At 37.2% G+C, this 19,476-nt stretch overlaps 1 protein-coding gene across 1 annotated transcript; it reads left to right on the forward strand.

Annotated features, from left to right (window-relative positions):
- Nucleotides 1-16,900: 16,900 nt before the first annotated feature.
- On the forward strand, nt 16,901-18,809 carry LOC120079543 (AAA-ATPase ASD, mitochondrial-like). The gene has a single exon (XM_039033757.1). It carries the CDS (start codon nt 17,279-17,281, stop codon nt 18,689-18,691), a length of 1,413 nt encoding a protein of 470 aa, XP_038889685.1. The 5' UTR covers nt 16,901-17,278; the 3' UTR covers nt 18,692-18,809.
- Nucleotides 18,810-19,476: the final 667 nt, after the last annotated feature.

Consider the following 19,476-nt stretch of genomic DNA (forward strand, 5'->3'; position numbering starts at 1 on the left):
TTTGGGCATAATTAATTGTTATTGAGTCTGTAGTTCAAAGTTAGTTTGAGTCTTGAGTCGTTCATGAAGAAGTTAGGAGCAAGGGTTGTTATTATTCGAGGAAGAAGACGATCAAGGGTTGATTGGGTCGTGTAGACGATGGGGTAAGCGATCGTTGAGTATCAGATGCTTGGTTGTCATTTAACGCGCGCGCGTACTAGACTATCATTTATCTCAGCATGCTCATCGCTTAGTAACTGACTAAACGATCGTGGAGTAACGCATGGTAAATCATTTACTTTTTCCACATTAAGCAATCGCCTAGACGATCAAGCTTCATAGCCTCGTTTTCGTCTAAGCGATCGTTTAGCTTTTTCGCGCTATCGTCTAGCGTGCGCTAAGCGATCGTTTACCTGCGGCGTTTACTAAACGATAGAGCTTCGCCTGGCGGTTCATGACCCGATTCGCCTGTGAACCGGTTTGCTCGATGAAAAATGTAATAAATAGAATTATTTCATTCCGATTTTGTAAAGGTTCATCTCGGTCCGTTAATCTTTGGTTAATGACATGAGATGTATGGTTATTTATATGTCATATAGTATGCACATATAGTAAATCCCACCTTAGGTTATGCATTGGTCATGCATCATCTCTTTATTGTAAATGTTATAATTTAGAGAAGCATGATTTAATTATGTAAGAGCATGCTCATGCATCATATAATATAAGAGTTATGTTTATGCATGCATAAAAAGCATTGACATTCATCATCTTTATATTATAATTGTTATAATATAAGGGTGTATGGAAAGCATGTTTGCTTGGTTATTACATGTATATAAACGTTATGTATAGTAATGACCGGACATTGCATGAAGCATGACACATAGGTTTCTTTATAAGCGTTATTGTCACACCCCGCCCCCAGACCACCTTCTCAGCCTAGAAGAGGGATGCGACTGCAGCAGTTATTAACCCTTGAGCTAACACTTACTGCCTAATGATTCTTGCGGAATAACTCTGATACCATACTATAACTTATACACAGTGGAATGATTAAGTCAAGGAGATAAACTATAATGGGTTAAGTAGACCCATCTTTTTTTACGACAGTGATATAACGTTTATACAACTTAAGGACTAAACAACATAGTTTACAACAACAACCGTAAAACTCTCCGGAAGTGTAATTGGGGCACGTGGCAGACCTTGACCTTAGCAGCATCCTGGAACTCCTCAACTTTCGCTACCTAGGGGGGATTAAGAAAATATTTTGAAGAGTGTGAGCTACTAAGCCCAGTGAGTGGTTCTTTTAAGATAAAAATCGCTTTGAAAATCATCATTTTTGGGAAATCAATCACATAATAATAATCACAGTGTACCCATGCATGATCATGGATTTATTCATGCAATGATTAACCTTTATTCCAAAATGCTACACGTGACATGCATATCATATCATCAATCAATACAATCATCTATGGAAACCTTCCTATGACCCCAATTCCCGCCAATGTGCACATCGACCATTTTATTTATCCCGCTAGTCATGCCTAGGTACTTGACCATATTTCCTACCAGTCGTCACCGACTATTATTTCTCGCTGACCGAAGCCGACCATATTTTCCCGCTGACCGAAGCCAACCAATTTTTCCCGCCGACCATATTTTTCCCACCAAGCACCTTTTGTTAAGCATGCTAACCACATCCCAGGCATAATCTCAGTTTCCACAGTCACACACAAACAATATCATGGCAATCATCCTATCATCAAAAGCATATATTTTGTATCTACAGATGCATATATTCAAATATCAGAGTATACAGCTAAGTGAACACTCATAATATGCATTTACTATCAACATTGTATAAACACACAATATTCTTTATTTATCAAAGCAATATAACACTCACGATATATTGGAACTATAACGCTTAACACTCACACTATGTGTTAATGATCAAAGCTATAACACTCACACTATGTGTTAATTATCAAAGCTATAACACTCACGACATATGTTAACTATCAAAACTATAACACTCACCTTAATTGCTTAGGAGCCTTTCTAATAGTTCCCTATTCTACCTCGGGCTCCGTTTTTACCCCTAGAATCCAGATCCAATTTACAGCTTATATTACTTATAGTTCTAAACCTTATTTTAAGATACTTCCTTATACAAAACTATTCTAAAATGTCTCAAGAATCCTACCATATAATCTTAGCTCATAACTCTTCACGGTTTAGCCGGAATCATCCAAACATCAAGATTGGCCCAGCTTACCCGATAGCTCTACCCCTCTGTCTTTTTCTCATTCTCCAGCCCAATTCCTTAGAGCTTCTTCTTTAGCAGCCTCACCATGAAAACTAGACTCTCTTAAATTTCAGATGGCTTTGTAATTACATCAAACGCTCGAGTAGATAGGGAGATCTCCTCGTCTCAAGTTGATGCATTCTCCTCCACCCTTACTGTCCAATGCACTCTACTCTCCCCCTCTTTTTACGAATTTTATGATTTGTGATTTGAAAATGAAATCCTAAAGGCTCTATTTATAGGCGTCCAAACCTCCTATGGTGTTGACACCACCTACTTGGCTGCATGGCCAAATGTTTAATCCTCCCTTCATCAACGTAAGCTGACTTCACCTTGGTTCAATTTGTTCTTCCCAAACGCATCCAACACAATTTCTTAGAGTTTAAGAATTCATCTTAATCGGACACCTAAATTTTAATTGATGTTTGCCCTTACGTCTTCAAGCTTTGTTTGTATTCAATTTAGGGTTTTCAATGCATAATCTATAAGATCGTGGCCAAATTCAACACATAAATGTCCGGCCGTTCGATGCACAGGCGGTTTCCTTCAATCCCGTGGGCATGACGTTCGAATGAGGCGTTCAGGCTGCTCTCGTTCTCTCCGCTCTCGCTCTCTCCCCACTTTCTCGCAGGTCTCACTCTTTCCACTCTCGCTCTCTCCCCTTTCTCGCTCACAATCTCGCTCTCTCCACTCTCGCTAAGGATCTCGCTTTCTCCAGCCTTCTCGCTCATTTGGCTCTCGGTAGTGTCGCTCTCTCCATGTTTCTCGCTAAGGATCTCGCTCTCTCNTCTCCAGCCTTCTCGCTCATTTGGCTCTCGGTAGTGTCGCTCTCTCCATGTTTCTCGCTAAGGATCTCGCTCTCTCCAGCCTTCTCACTACCTTGGATCTCGACAGTGTAGCTCTCTCCAGGTTTCTCGCTAAGGATCTCGCTCTCTCCAATCCCGCCAGCATCGCTCTTTCCAATCTCACCAGCGTCGCTCTCTCTTTCTTTCTCTCCACCCTTTCTCTCCAACTTCGCTCTCTCCTAGTCTCTCGCTAGCCAATCTCGCTCTCTCCCATTCTCTCGCTGCCTCCACTCTCGCTGGTGTCGCTCTTTCCACTCTCATTCTTTCCAATCTCGTTAGCTACTGTGAATATGGTTTATCTCCGTGCAACTTCCACACGAATTTTCCCAAATAATTTTCTATATTTTCCACAATTTTTCAATCCTTTCTTCACTATTCAGGATTTAAGTCTTCAAGGTTTTCTCTTCTCTTTATCCTTTTAGGGTCCTCTCTACTCGTACTCCAGAATCAAATATGGTTATCATAACTATAATACCTAACCATTATAGTTTACATTCTCACTAATTGTTGATCCACAGAAGGTGACAATTATTACAGTTATTATGACAATTTTAAAATTATTAGATTATTTACATAACATAGGATTTAACTTTCTCCTAATTAACCCCTTAATAACTTACTTAAGTAGGAAAATGGAGATCCGGGTTTCACAGTTATAAACACCTAGTTATACGCAATGTGTTTTATTTGTTTCTTTTTAAAGGTTAAAGAGAAATTAGAATTAAAAGAAATAAGAAAAACATGCATGCTAACTTAAGTTTAATTCATGGTTTTAAAATGTTTAAAACTTGGATGACATAGACCTAAGATCATGGTTCTAACATGATTAGCAACCCTTAGGCTTTAATCTTTTAATCAGTTTATTAGGATTAAATTGACTTATAAAAGGTTAAAGTGTAGCAAATCTATCTATAAGGGACCTTTTGTCTAAGGCGGGTTCTGGCTAGGCTGGGGTATTTAAGTTCACGCAAACGTAAAACCCCTACCTGGGAACCTACCTGGAAAGGTGAATTAGATAGATTTGATGCATGCATGCATGTTAAGGACAGTCCATTAAAGTGTTTAAATATGACTACTTGAACTTGTTCATATTTCATAGACAAAATTTGTTTATGATCAGACTTAAAAAGATGACTTAAACTAAAATCAGTTGTCGGATTGTCTAGGTTAATGAACCCCTAGGTAGAACATTCAGTGGGAGGTACTTGGGGCATATGATGCTTCATTTAAACCTTTCACATTTCTCCTATATAGTCCACACCGTGAGATCTACCCTCGGCCTCATGGCACCCAGGGAGTGCCCCCCTAAAGAATGGTGTTTGGGTAGGTCAATATCAAGGTGGATGAAGAGCGTGTTCATAGTAAGTGGGAGAGGGAAGTGCGACAACATATCCCACGATCTCCCTCGTTGGATTGAATAAAGTTACTGCACCTCGCCTCGAGGCACCCTAGAAATGTCCCCCTATAGGATGGCAGTTTCGTGCGTTTCTTTATTTGATCTCCTGAAAGAGGATAAGGTTACTTAGTCTCTTGTCCTAATCTGCTTCTTCCTTACGGTGGNGATCTCCTGAAAGAGGATAAGGTTACTTAGTCTCTTGTCCTAATCTGCTTCTTCCTTACGGTGGGCTCATTAGGGCGGGACTCTGGCACTGAAAGAAAGGGGTTACACTTATGCGGAATTTTTAAAAGTTAACAGTTCTAGACCAAATAAATGGTGGCTGTTAGGTTCAGTTCCAAGAGTTGGTTCTGCCTAATGGTTGAGAAGGTCCCACCTAGTGAAGAGGCATCTGATCACCCCACCGGTGATGTTTGTCCTGCCTCACTGGTTAATTCAAAATAAAAGTCTAACACTTAGGGTACTTGAATTTTTTTCGCAAAATTAATTGGTTAAAATATGGTTTAGCAAAATCTAATAAAAGTTTTGTTTATTTTTCAGCAACAAGTTTTGAAAATTGCAACAGCCACAATAACTTTGCTTAGCACCAAGAAATTAACTGGCAATAATTTTTCAACATGGAAACATATGATCACGATGATACTCATCGAGGATCTCATGTTTGTCCTTACGGAGGTCAATCCTCCTATTCCAGCTTTGAATGCTGCTCGAAATGTTTGGAAGGCATACGAGCGATGGACACAAGCAAATGAGAAGGCCCGAGCCTATATCTTGGCAAGTCTTAATAACGTCTTGGCCAAGAAGCATGAGCCCATGGTCTAAGTGCGTGAGATCATGGAGTCCCTGAGGGGGATGTTTGGACAACCGTCTGAACAACTCAAGCACAAGGTTCTTAAGTATATATTCAACTCCAAAATGGAAGAAGGCACTTGAACATGTGCTTAACATAATGGTCCACTTCAATGTGGCAGAGTTGAATAGGTCTACTATCGATGAGGGCAGCCAGGTTAGCATAATCTTGCATTCTTTTCCGGAGAGCTTCCTGCACTTTGTTAGTAATGTGATTCTTAACAAAGTGAAATACACTCTTACAATTCTCTTCAACGAGTTGTAGACCTACCAATCTTTATTGAAAAGTAAGGAGAGGAAGAAGACTGAGGCAAATGTTGCTTCATCTTCAAGGACGATCCATAGAGGTTCAACCTCAGGAACAAAGTCTGCACCTTCTACTTCTAACTCTGCAAAAGGGAAGAAGAGGAAGGGCGGTAAGGGGAAAGAGAAGGCGCCTGCTAACCTACCACCTGTCGCCCCAAGAAGGCATTCGCCACCGGTTGAAAAAGGAAAATGTTTCCACTACAATTAGAATGGACACTGGAAGAGGAACTGTCCTCGCTGGCTGAAGGAAAGAAAAGTCACCAAGGCAGATAAACGTAAATATGATTTACTTGTACTTGAAACTTGTTTAGTGGAGAATGATGATTATGCCTGTATAATTGATTTGGGCACCACTAATCACGTTTGTTCTTCTTTTCAAGGGATCAAATCCTGGCGACAACTGGAAGCTGGTGAGATGACAATGCGAATAGGCACTGGGCACGTCATCTTCAGCTGTGGCAGTGGGAAGGATCCAGTTATCTTTACAAAATAGGTTTCTTGTTTTACATGATGTATATATTGTTCCTGAACTTAAAATGAACCTTATTTCTGTAAAGTGCTTGTTGCAATGTAAATACACTATTTCGTTTAATGTGGATAAAGCGTTTATTCATAAAGATGGTGTTCATATTTGTACAGCGTATCTGGAAAGTAACTTGTATGTGCTAAGACCGTTAGCCATAAGTTCCCTCCATAACACAGAGTTTTTTAAAACTATCGTAACTCAATCTAAACGTCAACGAATTTCTCCAAAAGAAAATGTCCAACTTTGGCACCTTCGATTAGGGCACATCATCCTCAATAGGATTGAGAGATTGGTGAATAATGAACTTCTAAGTGAGTTAGAAGAAAATTCTTTACCGGTGTGCGAATCTTGCCTTGAGGGTAAGATGACTAAAGGACCTTTTATTGGAAAAGGTTATCGAGCCAAGGAGCCTCTTGAGTTAGTACATTCTAGCCTTTGTGGTTCTATGAATGTATGAGTCCGAGGTGGCTATGAGTATTTTATCAGTTTTACTGATGATTACTCTAGGTATGGGTATGTTTATCCTATGCAACGGAAGTCTGAATCTTTTGAAAAGTTCAAAGAGTTTAAGGCTAGAGTTGAAAATGCATTGGATAGACGGATTAAAACACTTCGATCAGATCGAGGTGGAGTGTTTTTAGACTCCGCATTCCAGGACTATTTGATAGAATATGGAATCATTTCCCAACTCTCAGCGCTAGGTACACCTCAGCAAAATGGTGTAGCGGAGAGGAGAAATAGAACCTTGTTGGACATGGTTCGTTCGATGATGAGTTACGCTTCCTTACCAGACTCGTTTTAGGATATCACAGTGGAGACTGTGGTATACATACTCAACTGTGTTCCTTCCAAGAGTGTTGCAAGAACACCTCTGGAGTTGTGGAACGGGCGTAAAGTTAGTTTACATCACTTTCGCATTTGGGGTTGCCCTGCACATGTGCTTGAGGCAAATCTCAAGAAGTTGGAACCACGGTCGAGGTTATGCCTCTTTGTAGGCTACCCCAAAGGTACACGAGGGGGTTATTTTTATGATCCGTCGAAAAATAGGGTGTACGAATGCTACTTTCCTAGAGGAGGATCATATTAGGGAGCAAAGTCCACGAAGTAAAGTCGTGTTGCGTGAACTTTCCAATGAAACTACTAAAACTTCAACAAGAATTGTTGAAGAGCCTACTTCATCAGCAAGAGAGATTGATGGTAGTTCATCCAGTAGGTCGGTTCCACATCAAGAGTTAAGGGAACCTCGACACAGTGAGAGGGTTGCAAACCCGCCCGTTCGCTATCTGGGTTTCATGGAAATCCTAGCTATGGTAGCAGACAGTGACGTTGAGAATCCATTGTCTTATCAAAAAGCAATAGAGGATGTTGACCGGGATGAATGGGTCAAGTCCATGGATCTCAAGATGGAGTCAATGTACTTCAACTCAGTATGGGATCTTGTAGATCAGCCTGTGGGGTAAGACCTATAGGTTGTAAATGGATCTACAAGCGCAAACAGGGTGCTGATGGGAAGGTACATACCTTTAAGGCTTGACTTGTGGCAAAGGGCTATACCCAGGTAGAGGGAGTCGACTATAAAGATACTTTCTCGCCTGTTGCCATGTTAAAGTCGATCATCATCCTCCTATCCATTGCAGCTTATTATAATTATGAGATCTGGCAAATGGACGTCAAGACGGCCTTTTTGAATGACAATCTTGAGGAGACCATTTACATGGTGCAACCCGAGGGATTTATAGTCCAAGGTCAAAAGCAAAAAGTTTGCAAGCTAAATTGGTCCATTTATGGGCTGAAACATGTGTCTAAATCTTGAAACATATGGTTTGATACTGCGATCAAGTCGTATGGCTTTGACCAGAACGTTGATGAACCTTGTGTCTACAAGAAGATCCTCAACGCTTTAGTAGTATTCTTAGTGTTTTATGTAGACGATATACTACTCATTGGGAATGATGTAGGTCTACTAGTTGCAGTTAAGAACTGGCTAGCGACTCAATTCCAAATGAAAGATTTAGGAGAGGCTCAGTTTGTTCTAGGTATACAGATCTTTCGAGATCGTAAGAACAAAGTGCTAACACTGTCTCAGGTATCGTACATTGACAAGATGTTGCTCAAATACTCGATGCAGGACTCCAAGAAGGGCCTACTGTCATTCAGGCATGGAGTCACTTTATCTAAGGACATGTGTCCTAAGACGCCTTAAGAGGTTGAGGAAATGAGATGGGTCCTATATGCGTCTGTGTTGGCAGTTTGATGTACGTGATGCTCTGTACTCGACCAGACATCTGCTACGCTGTGGGCATAGTCAGTAGGTATCAGTCTAACCCCGACCAGGGTCACTGGACCACAGTGAAGAACAACCTCAAGTATCTTCGGAGAATGAGAGACTACATGCTCGTGTATGGATCTAAGGATTTGATCCTTACTAGATACACAGATTCTGACTTTCAGATTGATAGGGACTCTCGCAAGTCCACTTCATGGCCAGTCTGTACCCTTAACGGAGGAGTTGTAGTGTGGTGAAGCACTAAGCAGGGGTGCATCACCAACTCCACTTTGAAGGCGGAGTACGTAGCGATTTGCAAAGCTGCTAAGGAGGTTGTCTGGCTCAGGAAGTTCTTGACAGAATTGGAAGTTGTTCTAGATATGTCTAAGCCCATTACCCTCTATTGTGAAATAGTGGGGTAGTGGTGAACTCCAAGGAGCCTAGGAGTCACAGGTGCGACAAACACATAGAGCGAAAGTATCACCTAATTCACAAGTTAGTGCATCGAGGGGACGTGATTGTCACGAAGATCACTTCAAAGCACAATGTTGCTGACCCATTTACGAAGGCTCTCACAGCTACAGTGTTTGAGAGTCACCTTCAGAGCATGGGTCTACAGGATCACCCGCAACTGGACTTGGGCAAGTGGGAGATTTTCTTGTACTGGGCTTTTATGCCCTAGTTTATTGTTTTGTACTAGTTTTGTACACCCCACTTCGCTTTAGGACAAGTGGGAGATTGTTGGGATTGATGCCCTAAAGTTTCGTGTCTTGCAGTTTGTACACAGTTTGTACGAACGCTTATGATGTATATTATATGATATTTTACTTCACTTCTTGATTTTGCTCAGTTGAATGTTTTATTTTCTTTACCATAATCCAATAAATCTAAAATCCCTAGTTATATGGATGTAACTTAAGCATGTATGTGGTGACATGCAAGTGAATCATGTCTTAAGTGATAACTAAAATGGTCTGTAGTATATGGATATAGGACGGAAACCTTATCCTGGCCACAATATGGATGCAGCCTGCTTTGTGGAATGGTCACAAGTGTTGTGACTTGTCACAGATGGTCTGATCCAGACATTCGTGTAGGGGACATGCGAGCGGGGGCGTCCTATACAAAGAGTTTGTATAAGAACTGACCACGAAGTGTTGACATCTTGTTATATAACACCGTTCATGACAGAGACTTCACTTCACTAGGATGACCATAGGTAACATGACATCATTCCTGAGTGAGTTTGGACCTTTTGCCATTGAGGGCGGTCCTTTTATTTGCATAGGTGCAAGTGGCCAGGTCGCCGACTCAAACCTACCACTTTGGGGATTCGTCTAATTTGGGAGCTAGGAACTCAGCTACACAAGATGGAATTCACCCTTCCCCGATGGAGGGGTAAGTAGATAAATAACTCCCTTAAGGGCTGATTCTAAAGCTTGAACGATGTGGTGCCACACACCTTCTTTTGGCATGAGAGGTGTTCACACATAGTTGAACTATGTTGTATTGTTCATTAGAGGGATCAGTGGTACTTAAGGAGTGAGATGTAACCACAGGGGCAAAACGGTAAAGTGGCCCAGCTGCACTTACGAGCATCTGTGAAGGGTCATCGTACTCATGATTGGTTATATCCGATGGACACAGAAATATATCTATGGTAAGAAGAGTTCAGCTGTCGGTCTTTAGTGGAATGCCTGGCAGTTAACAGATGGTGGATCTCGTAGCTAAAGAGTTTAATCAGCTATTCACGTACCGTTGGAGCTTCGAGCCATAGGTCTATAAGGTCCCCTTGGTAGCTTGGATAAAGTTGAGAATCAATTTTTGGGTCAGTTTGAAATGCTCAAATTGACAAAAGGGAGATATAATTGAACTGGTTAATTATATATGATATAATTGAATAAATGTATGAGATACATTATTTTGGAGGAAATTGGATATAGATATGATTTATATCAAGTAGAGGAGAAAATACGATAGTAGATATATGATATCAAACTATAGGTTAAGAATATAATATGATTATATTCATTATTTAATTAATTAGGCAGTTATAAGATAATTGGCCGAGAATTTCTCTGGAATCGTGTGAAAGTGGGAAGATCGAATTTGGTTCTTATAACTGAAGAATAAAATGAAAATTGTTTTTATTTTGTAAGAGACGAAGAAAATCGCTCACGGTGTGAATCCATACGATCGCTTAGTGTTGAGAACCTATACGATAGCGCCCATCGTCCTAAACGATCACACACCCACGCACTAAATGATCGCCCGCAATTTCTAAACGATCGCCCGCGATTTCTAAACGATCGCTTACCTTTTCTAAAAGATCACTTAGCGTGTCGAGCAAACCTAAACGATCGCTTACCTTTGACTAGACGATTGCTTAGTAAAACCTACAGGATTGTGTACCTTTTCCTAAATGACAAGCACCCGACTATACGATAGTCATCTACTATCTCCCACTTGCTTGTTCGTACTACACGATCGTCTTTTCCTCCTCCCTCTACCAATTCCATCCAAGTCCACCCTTTGGATTCTCACTCTGAGAATACCGAGGGCTTCGAGTGGTGGTGTCGTCCCCGATTTTTGTTGGTTCATGCGCTGCCATTCGTGAAGACAACCATGGTGCCGTTAGGCGACTGTTTCATGGGCGATAAGGAGCGTAGAGGAGTTCGCTTTCGTTAGACTAAGTTCGATTGAAGATTTTCTTCAACTGGTAAGTTTACTCAGTATTTTATATTTTATTTGTTAAAGTATGCCTATAATTAGTGTTACAATGCATATCTATTTGTTAGAACGTATGTGTGGTAATTCTGTCACAATAAAATCGGAAAGATCCACTTCCACTCATGGATACTCTTGTTTAAGAGTTCCTTCGGTTAGGCGGCTTGGAAAGAGAAGAAAACGAGGGACAACAAGAAAGGCTTGATCAAGGGTTGTGTTCTAGGGAATCAAGGATCGAGTTCGTGGCTAGACGGCTTGGCTAAAGGTATCAAGGGTCAATTTCTGAGAATCAGGGATCGAGTTCGATCGAGGATCGAGTTAACCAAGGATAGAGGTTGGGAGTCGAGTTCTGGACCGGGAATCAGGGACCGATTTTGATCAAGGATCAAGTTCTGGATTGGAGATCGGGGGTCAAGTTCTTGATCGGGAATCGAGGATCGAGTTTGATCGAGTTTTAGATCGGGGATCAGGGGGTCGAGTTCTACATAGTGGGGATCGAGGATCGAGTTTTTCACAAAGGCTACAGGATCAAGGATCGAGTTTTTCACAATGGGGATCAAGGGTTGAGTTTTTCATAATGGATTTCGAATAGGGGATCTAGGTGGTTCTTCTTCACACTATAGAAGGGTTCTGTGTGGTCGGCCGATGACTGAATAACAACGATGACAGAGAACAAAAGGAAGAAGAGACCAACTAGCAAGACTCTGATACCATTTGAAAGATGTATTTATCAAGTGTGAGCATACAAGGAACTGTACAGTGATATAAATATTGTATTAACACCTTAAGAATAGAGCCTAGCTAAATTAACCAAAGCCTAAAGACTCTCCAAAGGAGACCTAGTATACCAGAGATTTAATATATATTCACATGACTTAGTATACATTCACAGTCTCATTCACTTGGTCATGTTCATTTTATGCATATTCTTAGCCTGTCAGTGTTGCTACATCCTTAGCCTCCCTCTCCCCATGGCCACCTACACCATTTCATTTCTTCTCTTTTAATTTAAAATTAATATTAGAATTAGCAAGAAATGTTTTGTCTTGGAGAGGGGATCACAAGTCCTTTCCCTTACCCCATCCCTAGGGGGTGACGGAGAAAGTTGATGTTCTTCATTACTACCTTCAATCTCACCATCGTCTTCTTTATCGCCTTCATCCTCTCCTCTCTCCCTCATATGTGTTGTCATTCAGATGGTTTCACTTGCTATCTTAAGGTTCAATCGGAAAATTATCAATAACTCATGTATGAAAGTCACGTGGACTTTAATACATACATATATGAGGTTTATTTCTACATTTTATTTTTAATTTTAAATATATGTAGTTTTATTTCAAATAATCTAATGATTCATCTATCTTAGTTTATATATATGTGTATATATGACAATGATCAGTTGGTTATTTTCTGATTCTTTTTTTAGAACTTCTTCGTTTGGTTATTTGTTAAATTATACAAGTGTGCGTGTGTGTAGAGTAGTAAGAGTTCTCATCTCAAACCTCTTTATATGTGGTTGGTTCCATTCTTCCAAAAATATATAAAAGAAGCATAAGGTTTCTCTTGCAATCTTTCTCTGATCTCTCTCCACAATTGATGCTCTTGTTCATTTTTTTACATAATTATTTTACCTTAAATGACTTCGATGAGATCAATTACTTCCTAAGAATTGAAGTTTCCTATCCTAATAGTGGTGAGATGTTTCTATTCCAATCCGAATACATCATGGATTTGTTGCACCGGACAAAAATTACCAAGGCCAAACCCATGACCACTCCTATGATTAGTGGTCTTATTATGTGTGCTCACCAAGGTGAGCCCTTTCTTGACCCTTATTTGTACAAAAATGTGGTTAGTGCTTTACAATATGCTACTCTTATGCATCCTAAAATGGATTATTATGTAAACAAAACTTGTCAATTTATGCATTCACCTATTAGTTTAAACTAGCAATTGGTCGAACATATATCTGAGAGGTGCTGCATCTCATGGTTTATTGCTCGAAAGCTCTTCTGATTTGAATTTATATGGCTTTGCTAATGCCGGTTGAGCATCTGACATCGATGATTGCAAAACTACTTCTAGGTTTTGCGTTTTCTTTGGTGGAAATTTGGTTGCTTAGGGCTCCAAGAAGCAATCCATCTTATCTTGCTCGAACACAGAAGGTAAGTATCAATGCCTTGCCCTTGTTGCTACTGAAATAGTATGGATTAGTTCTTTATCAACCGAATTATGTATTGATCTATCTAAACCTCTTATTTTGTGTTGTGACAATCTTAGTACAGTTTATCTCAATGTGAATTCCATTTTACCTCAAAAATAAAACATGATGCACTTGACATATATTATGTCAAGATCTTGTTTTCAAGAAAAAGATCAATGTGTCAACCCCCAACCATTGAACGGATAGAAAATGCTTTAAGCAAACCTCTTTCAGTTATCAGCTTTCAAAAGTTTTGTCGTTGTTGCCTCTGACATCCGTTTGCAAAGGGTGTTAAGGCAACCTATTTTTAGTTGTAAAAGCCTAATGTATAAAAGCCCAAAGCTTGACGGATCGGTTGGTTATTTTCTTCGGATTATTATAGATTCAATCCCTTTTCAAAACTTATTTTCATAAATGTTCAAACTTTTTTATATTTTTGTATATAAGATTTAATGAATTTTTCAGACTAAAATACCCTATAAGATTTAATGAATTTTTCAGACTATAAGATTTATTTTCTTCGGATTATTATAGATTCAATCCCTTTTCAAAACTTATTTTCATAAATGTTCAAACTTTTTTATATTTTTGTATATAAAATTTAATGAATTTTTCAGACTAAAATACCCTTGAATGTGGTGGGTGGCTAGAGAGAGAATGTGACATTGAAAAAAAATTTCATATTTACGAAGTACACTTAATGTAGAAGAGAATAAATACATTTATTTGTTGAGATTTCCTTTCTTTTGCTTAATTGGAGAGAGAAAATGTATTTAATGAAATTTTATTTTCTATTTACGGTGGTTTCATGTATCAACTTATTGGTTTATCTAGCAAATTCATAGTTATTTTAAATATATCTTAGAACATTTTATTAGGTATTTGAAATATCCTAACCAATATATAAAATATATCACAGTGTATAAATTAGTGTTTAACTCAATGCTTGACATAAATCACAGCATAAGCCAGTATATGAAACATATCATAGTATATAAATCACATATTGACAATGTTCAACATAAATCACAATATATATCATAAATTTCATTTATATCACATTATATATATCATATATACCATTTAGATAGTAAAAAAAACTCAACAAATCAAAATTTGTATATATCATAATATATGAAATCTAAATAAAAAAGAACTCTCATTTATATCAAATAAACAAATATATATATATATCGCAATAAATATCAAATTTCTTACTAAAAGGTAAAAAAAAAATAGTGAAAAAGTACATATACCACAATGTGTGTGTATATATTAAGGTTTTGACTTTTGAATGAAAATTGAAGAATATGGAAAGTTGTGCATATTTAAAAAATATTATAATTTAATATATTTTTCCTAAAAGAGTCTATCTCATTTAAAACCTTGTTCTCTTTCCTATTTTTAAAAAAATATAATTAATTTATTATTGGAGACTAAATGATAATTTGACTCTAATTTTATTGTAATTTTTAAAAGAATTAAACATTCTTGTAAATAAAGAAAAACTCACATTAATGAAATAGGAATCTTATTAGGGCATGTGTAGAAAGCCCTATTTTCTTATTCCTTTTCTAGAACATATCTATTTGGTTATCTGTTGAATTAGTAGGGCATGTGTAGAAAGCCCTATTTTCTTATTAGGGCATTAGTAGGGCGTGTGTGTATGTCTAGCAAGATAACAAAGGTATAATGTCTCTCTTGTAATCTCTCTCATCTTTCTCACTAAAATAGTGTTGATCTAAGTTTTTTTTTATCTAAGTTTTTTTAAGACTTCATTTAGTAACCATTTAGTTTTTAAAAATTAAGTCTACAAACATTCATTTCACATCCAAATTTCATGTTTTATTATCTAATTTTTACCAATATTCTCAAAAATCAAACCAACTTTTGAAAACTAAAAAAAGGAATAGTACAAAAAATTATTTTTATTTTTAAAATTTGACTAAAAATTCAACTATTGCACTTATTAAACATGTAAATCACAATTGAAAAAAAAATGAGAGAAACTAGCCTAATTTTCAAAATCTAAAAATAGAAAGTCAAATAATTATCAAATGAAATCTTAATTAACTTACCCTTCTTACATCACTCCCTCTTTTTTATGCTTAGGTGTATTGGAGGCCTATCAATTTATTCATAACCGAACCGTTACATCTATTGGATTCATACGTTTTATGAGTTCCTAAGAAATCGAATTATGTCACCCTTGAAAACGGAAACAGAAATAAATAATAAGTAAATTCAAAATTAAATTTGTAACAATTTTCCATTACCAATTAGATGAGTGGTTGGACCGTGCCTAATTGATCAAACCTTTTAAGTTAAACACAACATTGAAAATTAATTATCCTAGCTGGCAGAAAATTCAAAGCTTACAAAATCTTAATAGCCTATTTGGAATAGGGGCATTCATGAATTAGATTAGATTGAATTGAAAGACTTTTTAGACCCAACTCAATTATTCGGGTTGTAAAATTTTTTCAACTCAAATAAACCTTATTAAAAAATGAACTCAACTCAACCCAACCATGAAATATTTGAGTTGGATTAGTTCGGGTTAATCGGGTCATGTATTTAAAATTTTGTTCTAAAAAGAAACAAAACGTAAATATATAAAAATATAATTTAATTATTTTTATATATTGAATTAAGATTAACAACTCAATCAATTTATATAGTGAAAATTTTCTTTCTATAATGCAAAGAAACTACTTTTAAGAGTTGTTGAAGAATAAATTATTCAAAAAATATTGAAATTAAATAAAATTAAAATCAATATATATATATAAATAATTGTGTTATAAGTAATAAAAAAATATTTTAAAGTTAATAATAAATCTGAATTGGTTGAAGTTGGTTTGGGTTATATTAGATGAACCCATGAACCAACCAACCCATAAAATTTTCATTTATTTGAACCCAATTCAATCAAAATGAGTTGATAACTCAATCCAAACCACACGAGTTGAGTTAGGTTAATCGGTTTTTTTGGGTCATCAAATTTTTTGAACACCCCTAATTTGGTAGCTCGCAGAGATTTCAATTCATTTCAAATGATTTCGTCATTGTAGGAAAGATAATAAGTTTAAATTTTGAAATTATTTCAAATCCTGTTTTTACTTTAAAAAAAGAAAAAAAAACAGAACTTTCCTCAAGGGGCAGATTTCATAGGATTTAATAACTATTTAAAACTAAATTACTTATTTGACTGTCTCATATTCTAATTTTCAATTTAAAAGTCTATATTAGTAAATTTCTAATTTTTTTTTCTTTTTAGTTATCTTCCAATACAAAATTTTAAATACATCCCTTTTAAATTTTTATGGTTTCAAACAAAGTAATTAATGTAAAATCATTTTTTAGATTTCAAATTACATGATTTAAAATGAGTTCTTAAACTTTCCTAAATTCAAAGAAAGGTAAAAGTTCAGAAAATGAAATTAAAATTTGTTGAATCAAGGACGGCTGTCGGCAATGAATAAAATCAGCAGGAAACGGGGGGATACGACCAAAATGAAATATAAGTTCAAATCAAATTCAAAGTGTAAAACAGAGCAGCAGACGAAATACAATAAGCATATGCTACAAGAAAACTATTAAAATCATTTCGTCTGCCTGCTACGAAATAATCAAACTCCAATTAAAGTCAATCCCTTATTCCCTAATCTGAAACTTTGAAATTGAACAAATATTTTTCAAACATTATACCTTTGAAAATTGAAATTCAAGATAATGTAGGCCAGGCCAAGCCAAACCTACCCAAATCTTTTCTTCTCTCACTCAGCAAGCAAAACTTTCAAAGCTTAAACAAGAGATAGCTCTGAGGAAGAAGAAGAAGAAGAAGAAGAAGATTGAAGAAAAATGGCATTTGCAGAACTATTTACCCGCGTTGGATCGATAATTGGCAGTTTAGTGTTCATCTGGGCAATTTTCCAGCAGTATTTCCCATTCGAGCTTCGTGCTTGTTTCGAGAAATACTCTCATAGATTCATCAGTTTCTTTTATCCCTATGTTCAAATCACTTTCAATGAGTTCACCGGAGAAGGTTTCACTCGTAGTGAAGCTTACATCGCCATTCAAAATTACCTCACCAGAAACTCCTCATCGCAAGCCAAACGCCTAAAGGCTGATTCCATGAAGAACAATCAATCTCTGGTGCTCACCATGGATGACCACGAAGAAATTGCAGAACAATACGAAGGGGTAAAGCTATGGTGGTCATCAGGGAGAATCATTTCCAAGTCTCAGACGATTTCATTCCACCCAGCGACAGAGGAGAAAAGGTTTTTTATGCTCACTTTTCATAGAAGGCACAGAGATCTCATCATCGGCCAGTATTTAAACCACGTACTCAAAGAGGGGAAAGCGATTAAGGTGAAGAACAGACAACGAAAGCTTTTCACAAACCAAGACGCTCAATGGAGTCACGTTGTGTTCGAACATCCAGCGACGTTTAGGACATTGGCGATGAAGCCAGAGAAGAAGAAGGAGATAATGGATGACCTAATTGCGTTCAGCCAGGCGGAGAAATTTTACAAAGAAATCGGTAGGGCTTGGAAAAGGGGATATCTCTTGTACGGTCCACCAGGAACTGGAAAATCGACGATGATAGCGGCGATGGCGAATCTTTTAGGGTACGATATTTACGATCTCGAATTGACTTCGGTCAAAAACAACATCGAATTGAGGAGACTACTTACGGAAATTTCAAGCAAAGCCGTTGTTGTAATCGAGGACATTGATTGTTCCCTCGATCTCACAGGCCAAAGGACGAACAAAAACGATAAAGGACGAACAGAGATAGAGAAAGATCCGATCAAAAGAATGATGATGAGAGAAACTAGCGATACAAACCCTAGCGAAGTGACGCTTTCGGGGCTTCTGAACTTCATAGACGGACTCTGGTCGGCGTGTGGCGGAGAAAGACTGATTGTCTTCACGACGAACTATGTCGAGAAACTGGATCCGGCGCTGATTAGGAAAGGGAGAATGGATAAGCATATAGAAATGTCATTCTGTGGATTTGAAGCGTTCAAAATACTGGCGAAGAATTACCTGAAGATTGAATCGCATCCTCTATTTTCGAAGATTGAGAAGCTCATCGGGGAAACGATAATAACTCCGGCGGATGTGGCAGAGCATTTAATGCCGAAGGCAGTTTCCGGTGACCCTAGAGATTGCCTGGAGAGTCTAATCGAAGCTCTGAAAGGACTAAAAGAAGAAGAAGAGAGGATGAATGCAGAGGAAAACAAGAAAAAGGAGGAAATATGTTAAAGATGAGTTTGAGGAATTTCATATTACTGTTTCTTTTTCCTTTTCTCTTTAGACAATATTTTATGTTATGCTTTAGAGTAAATTTTAATAAATTTCATGTTACACATGTCTAATCTAATATGAGCTTCACATATTTGTCAATTAATTTTAATAAAAAAGAGAAAATACTTGATGTAAAAATCTTGTACAAGTTAATGGTTAACTAACTTTACCAAAATTCATAAAACTTCAAAATATATACAGCTCTAATGTTCTTTTACTCTAAAATTTTGTGGATTTCATAGCTGCATATGATTTATTAATGCATAAGAGATTTTTAGCGCATTTTGGAGTCAACTTATCACAATGTTAAAATTACCATAAGATTTAGATGGCAACTTTTAAATAAGTTTGTAAATTCAAGATTTAGATGGCAACTTTTAAATAAATTCGAGGTGCTATGTGATAAAATTGAAAGTGTTGGGTTCAATTTGATATAATTTGATTAAGTATAAATTCTAAAATTGATTTTTTTTATTTAAAATTAGAAAAGACATGAATAAACTGAGATCACATTTGAATGAGAGAGATCTTGAACGCATGAAGTATAGTTAAGAAAAACTTAAAATAATGGTAAGTTACTATCTATACCAACAATGTGCTACTTCTTTTTCAGTCGTTCAATTATAGGAACTCCAAAGTCAAGTAACATTTTTTTCTAGGGATGAGCAATTTACCGGCATCCTCATTTCCTCCCACATATATGGTTTTTCTTCCCTTTATGTGGGTTTTCTTTTTTCACTTCT

The sequence above is a fragment of the Benincasa hispida genome, chromosome 6, assembly GCF_009727055.1.
Source record: "Benincasa hispida cultivar B227 chromosome 6, ASM972705v1, whole genome shotgun sequence".
NCBI classification, from domain to species: Eukaryota; Viridiplantae; Streptophyta; class Magnoliopsida; order Cucurbitales; family Cucurbitaceae; genus Benincasa; species Benincasa hispida.

Coding starts and splice junctions, on each gene's coding strand:
- LOC120079543 (XM_039033757.1), top strand. CDS start 17,279: ATGGCATTTGCAGAACTATTTACCCGCGTTGGATCGATAATTGGCAGT.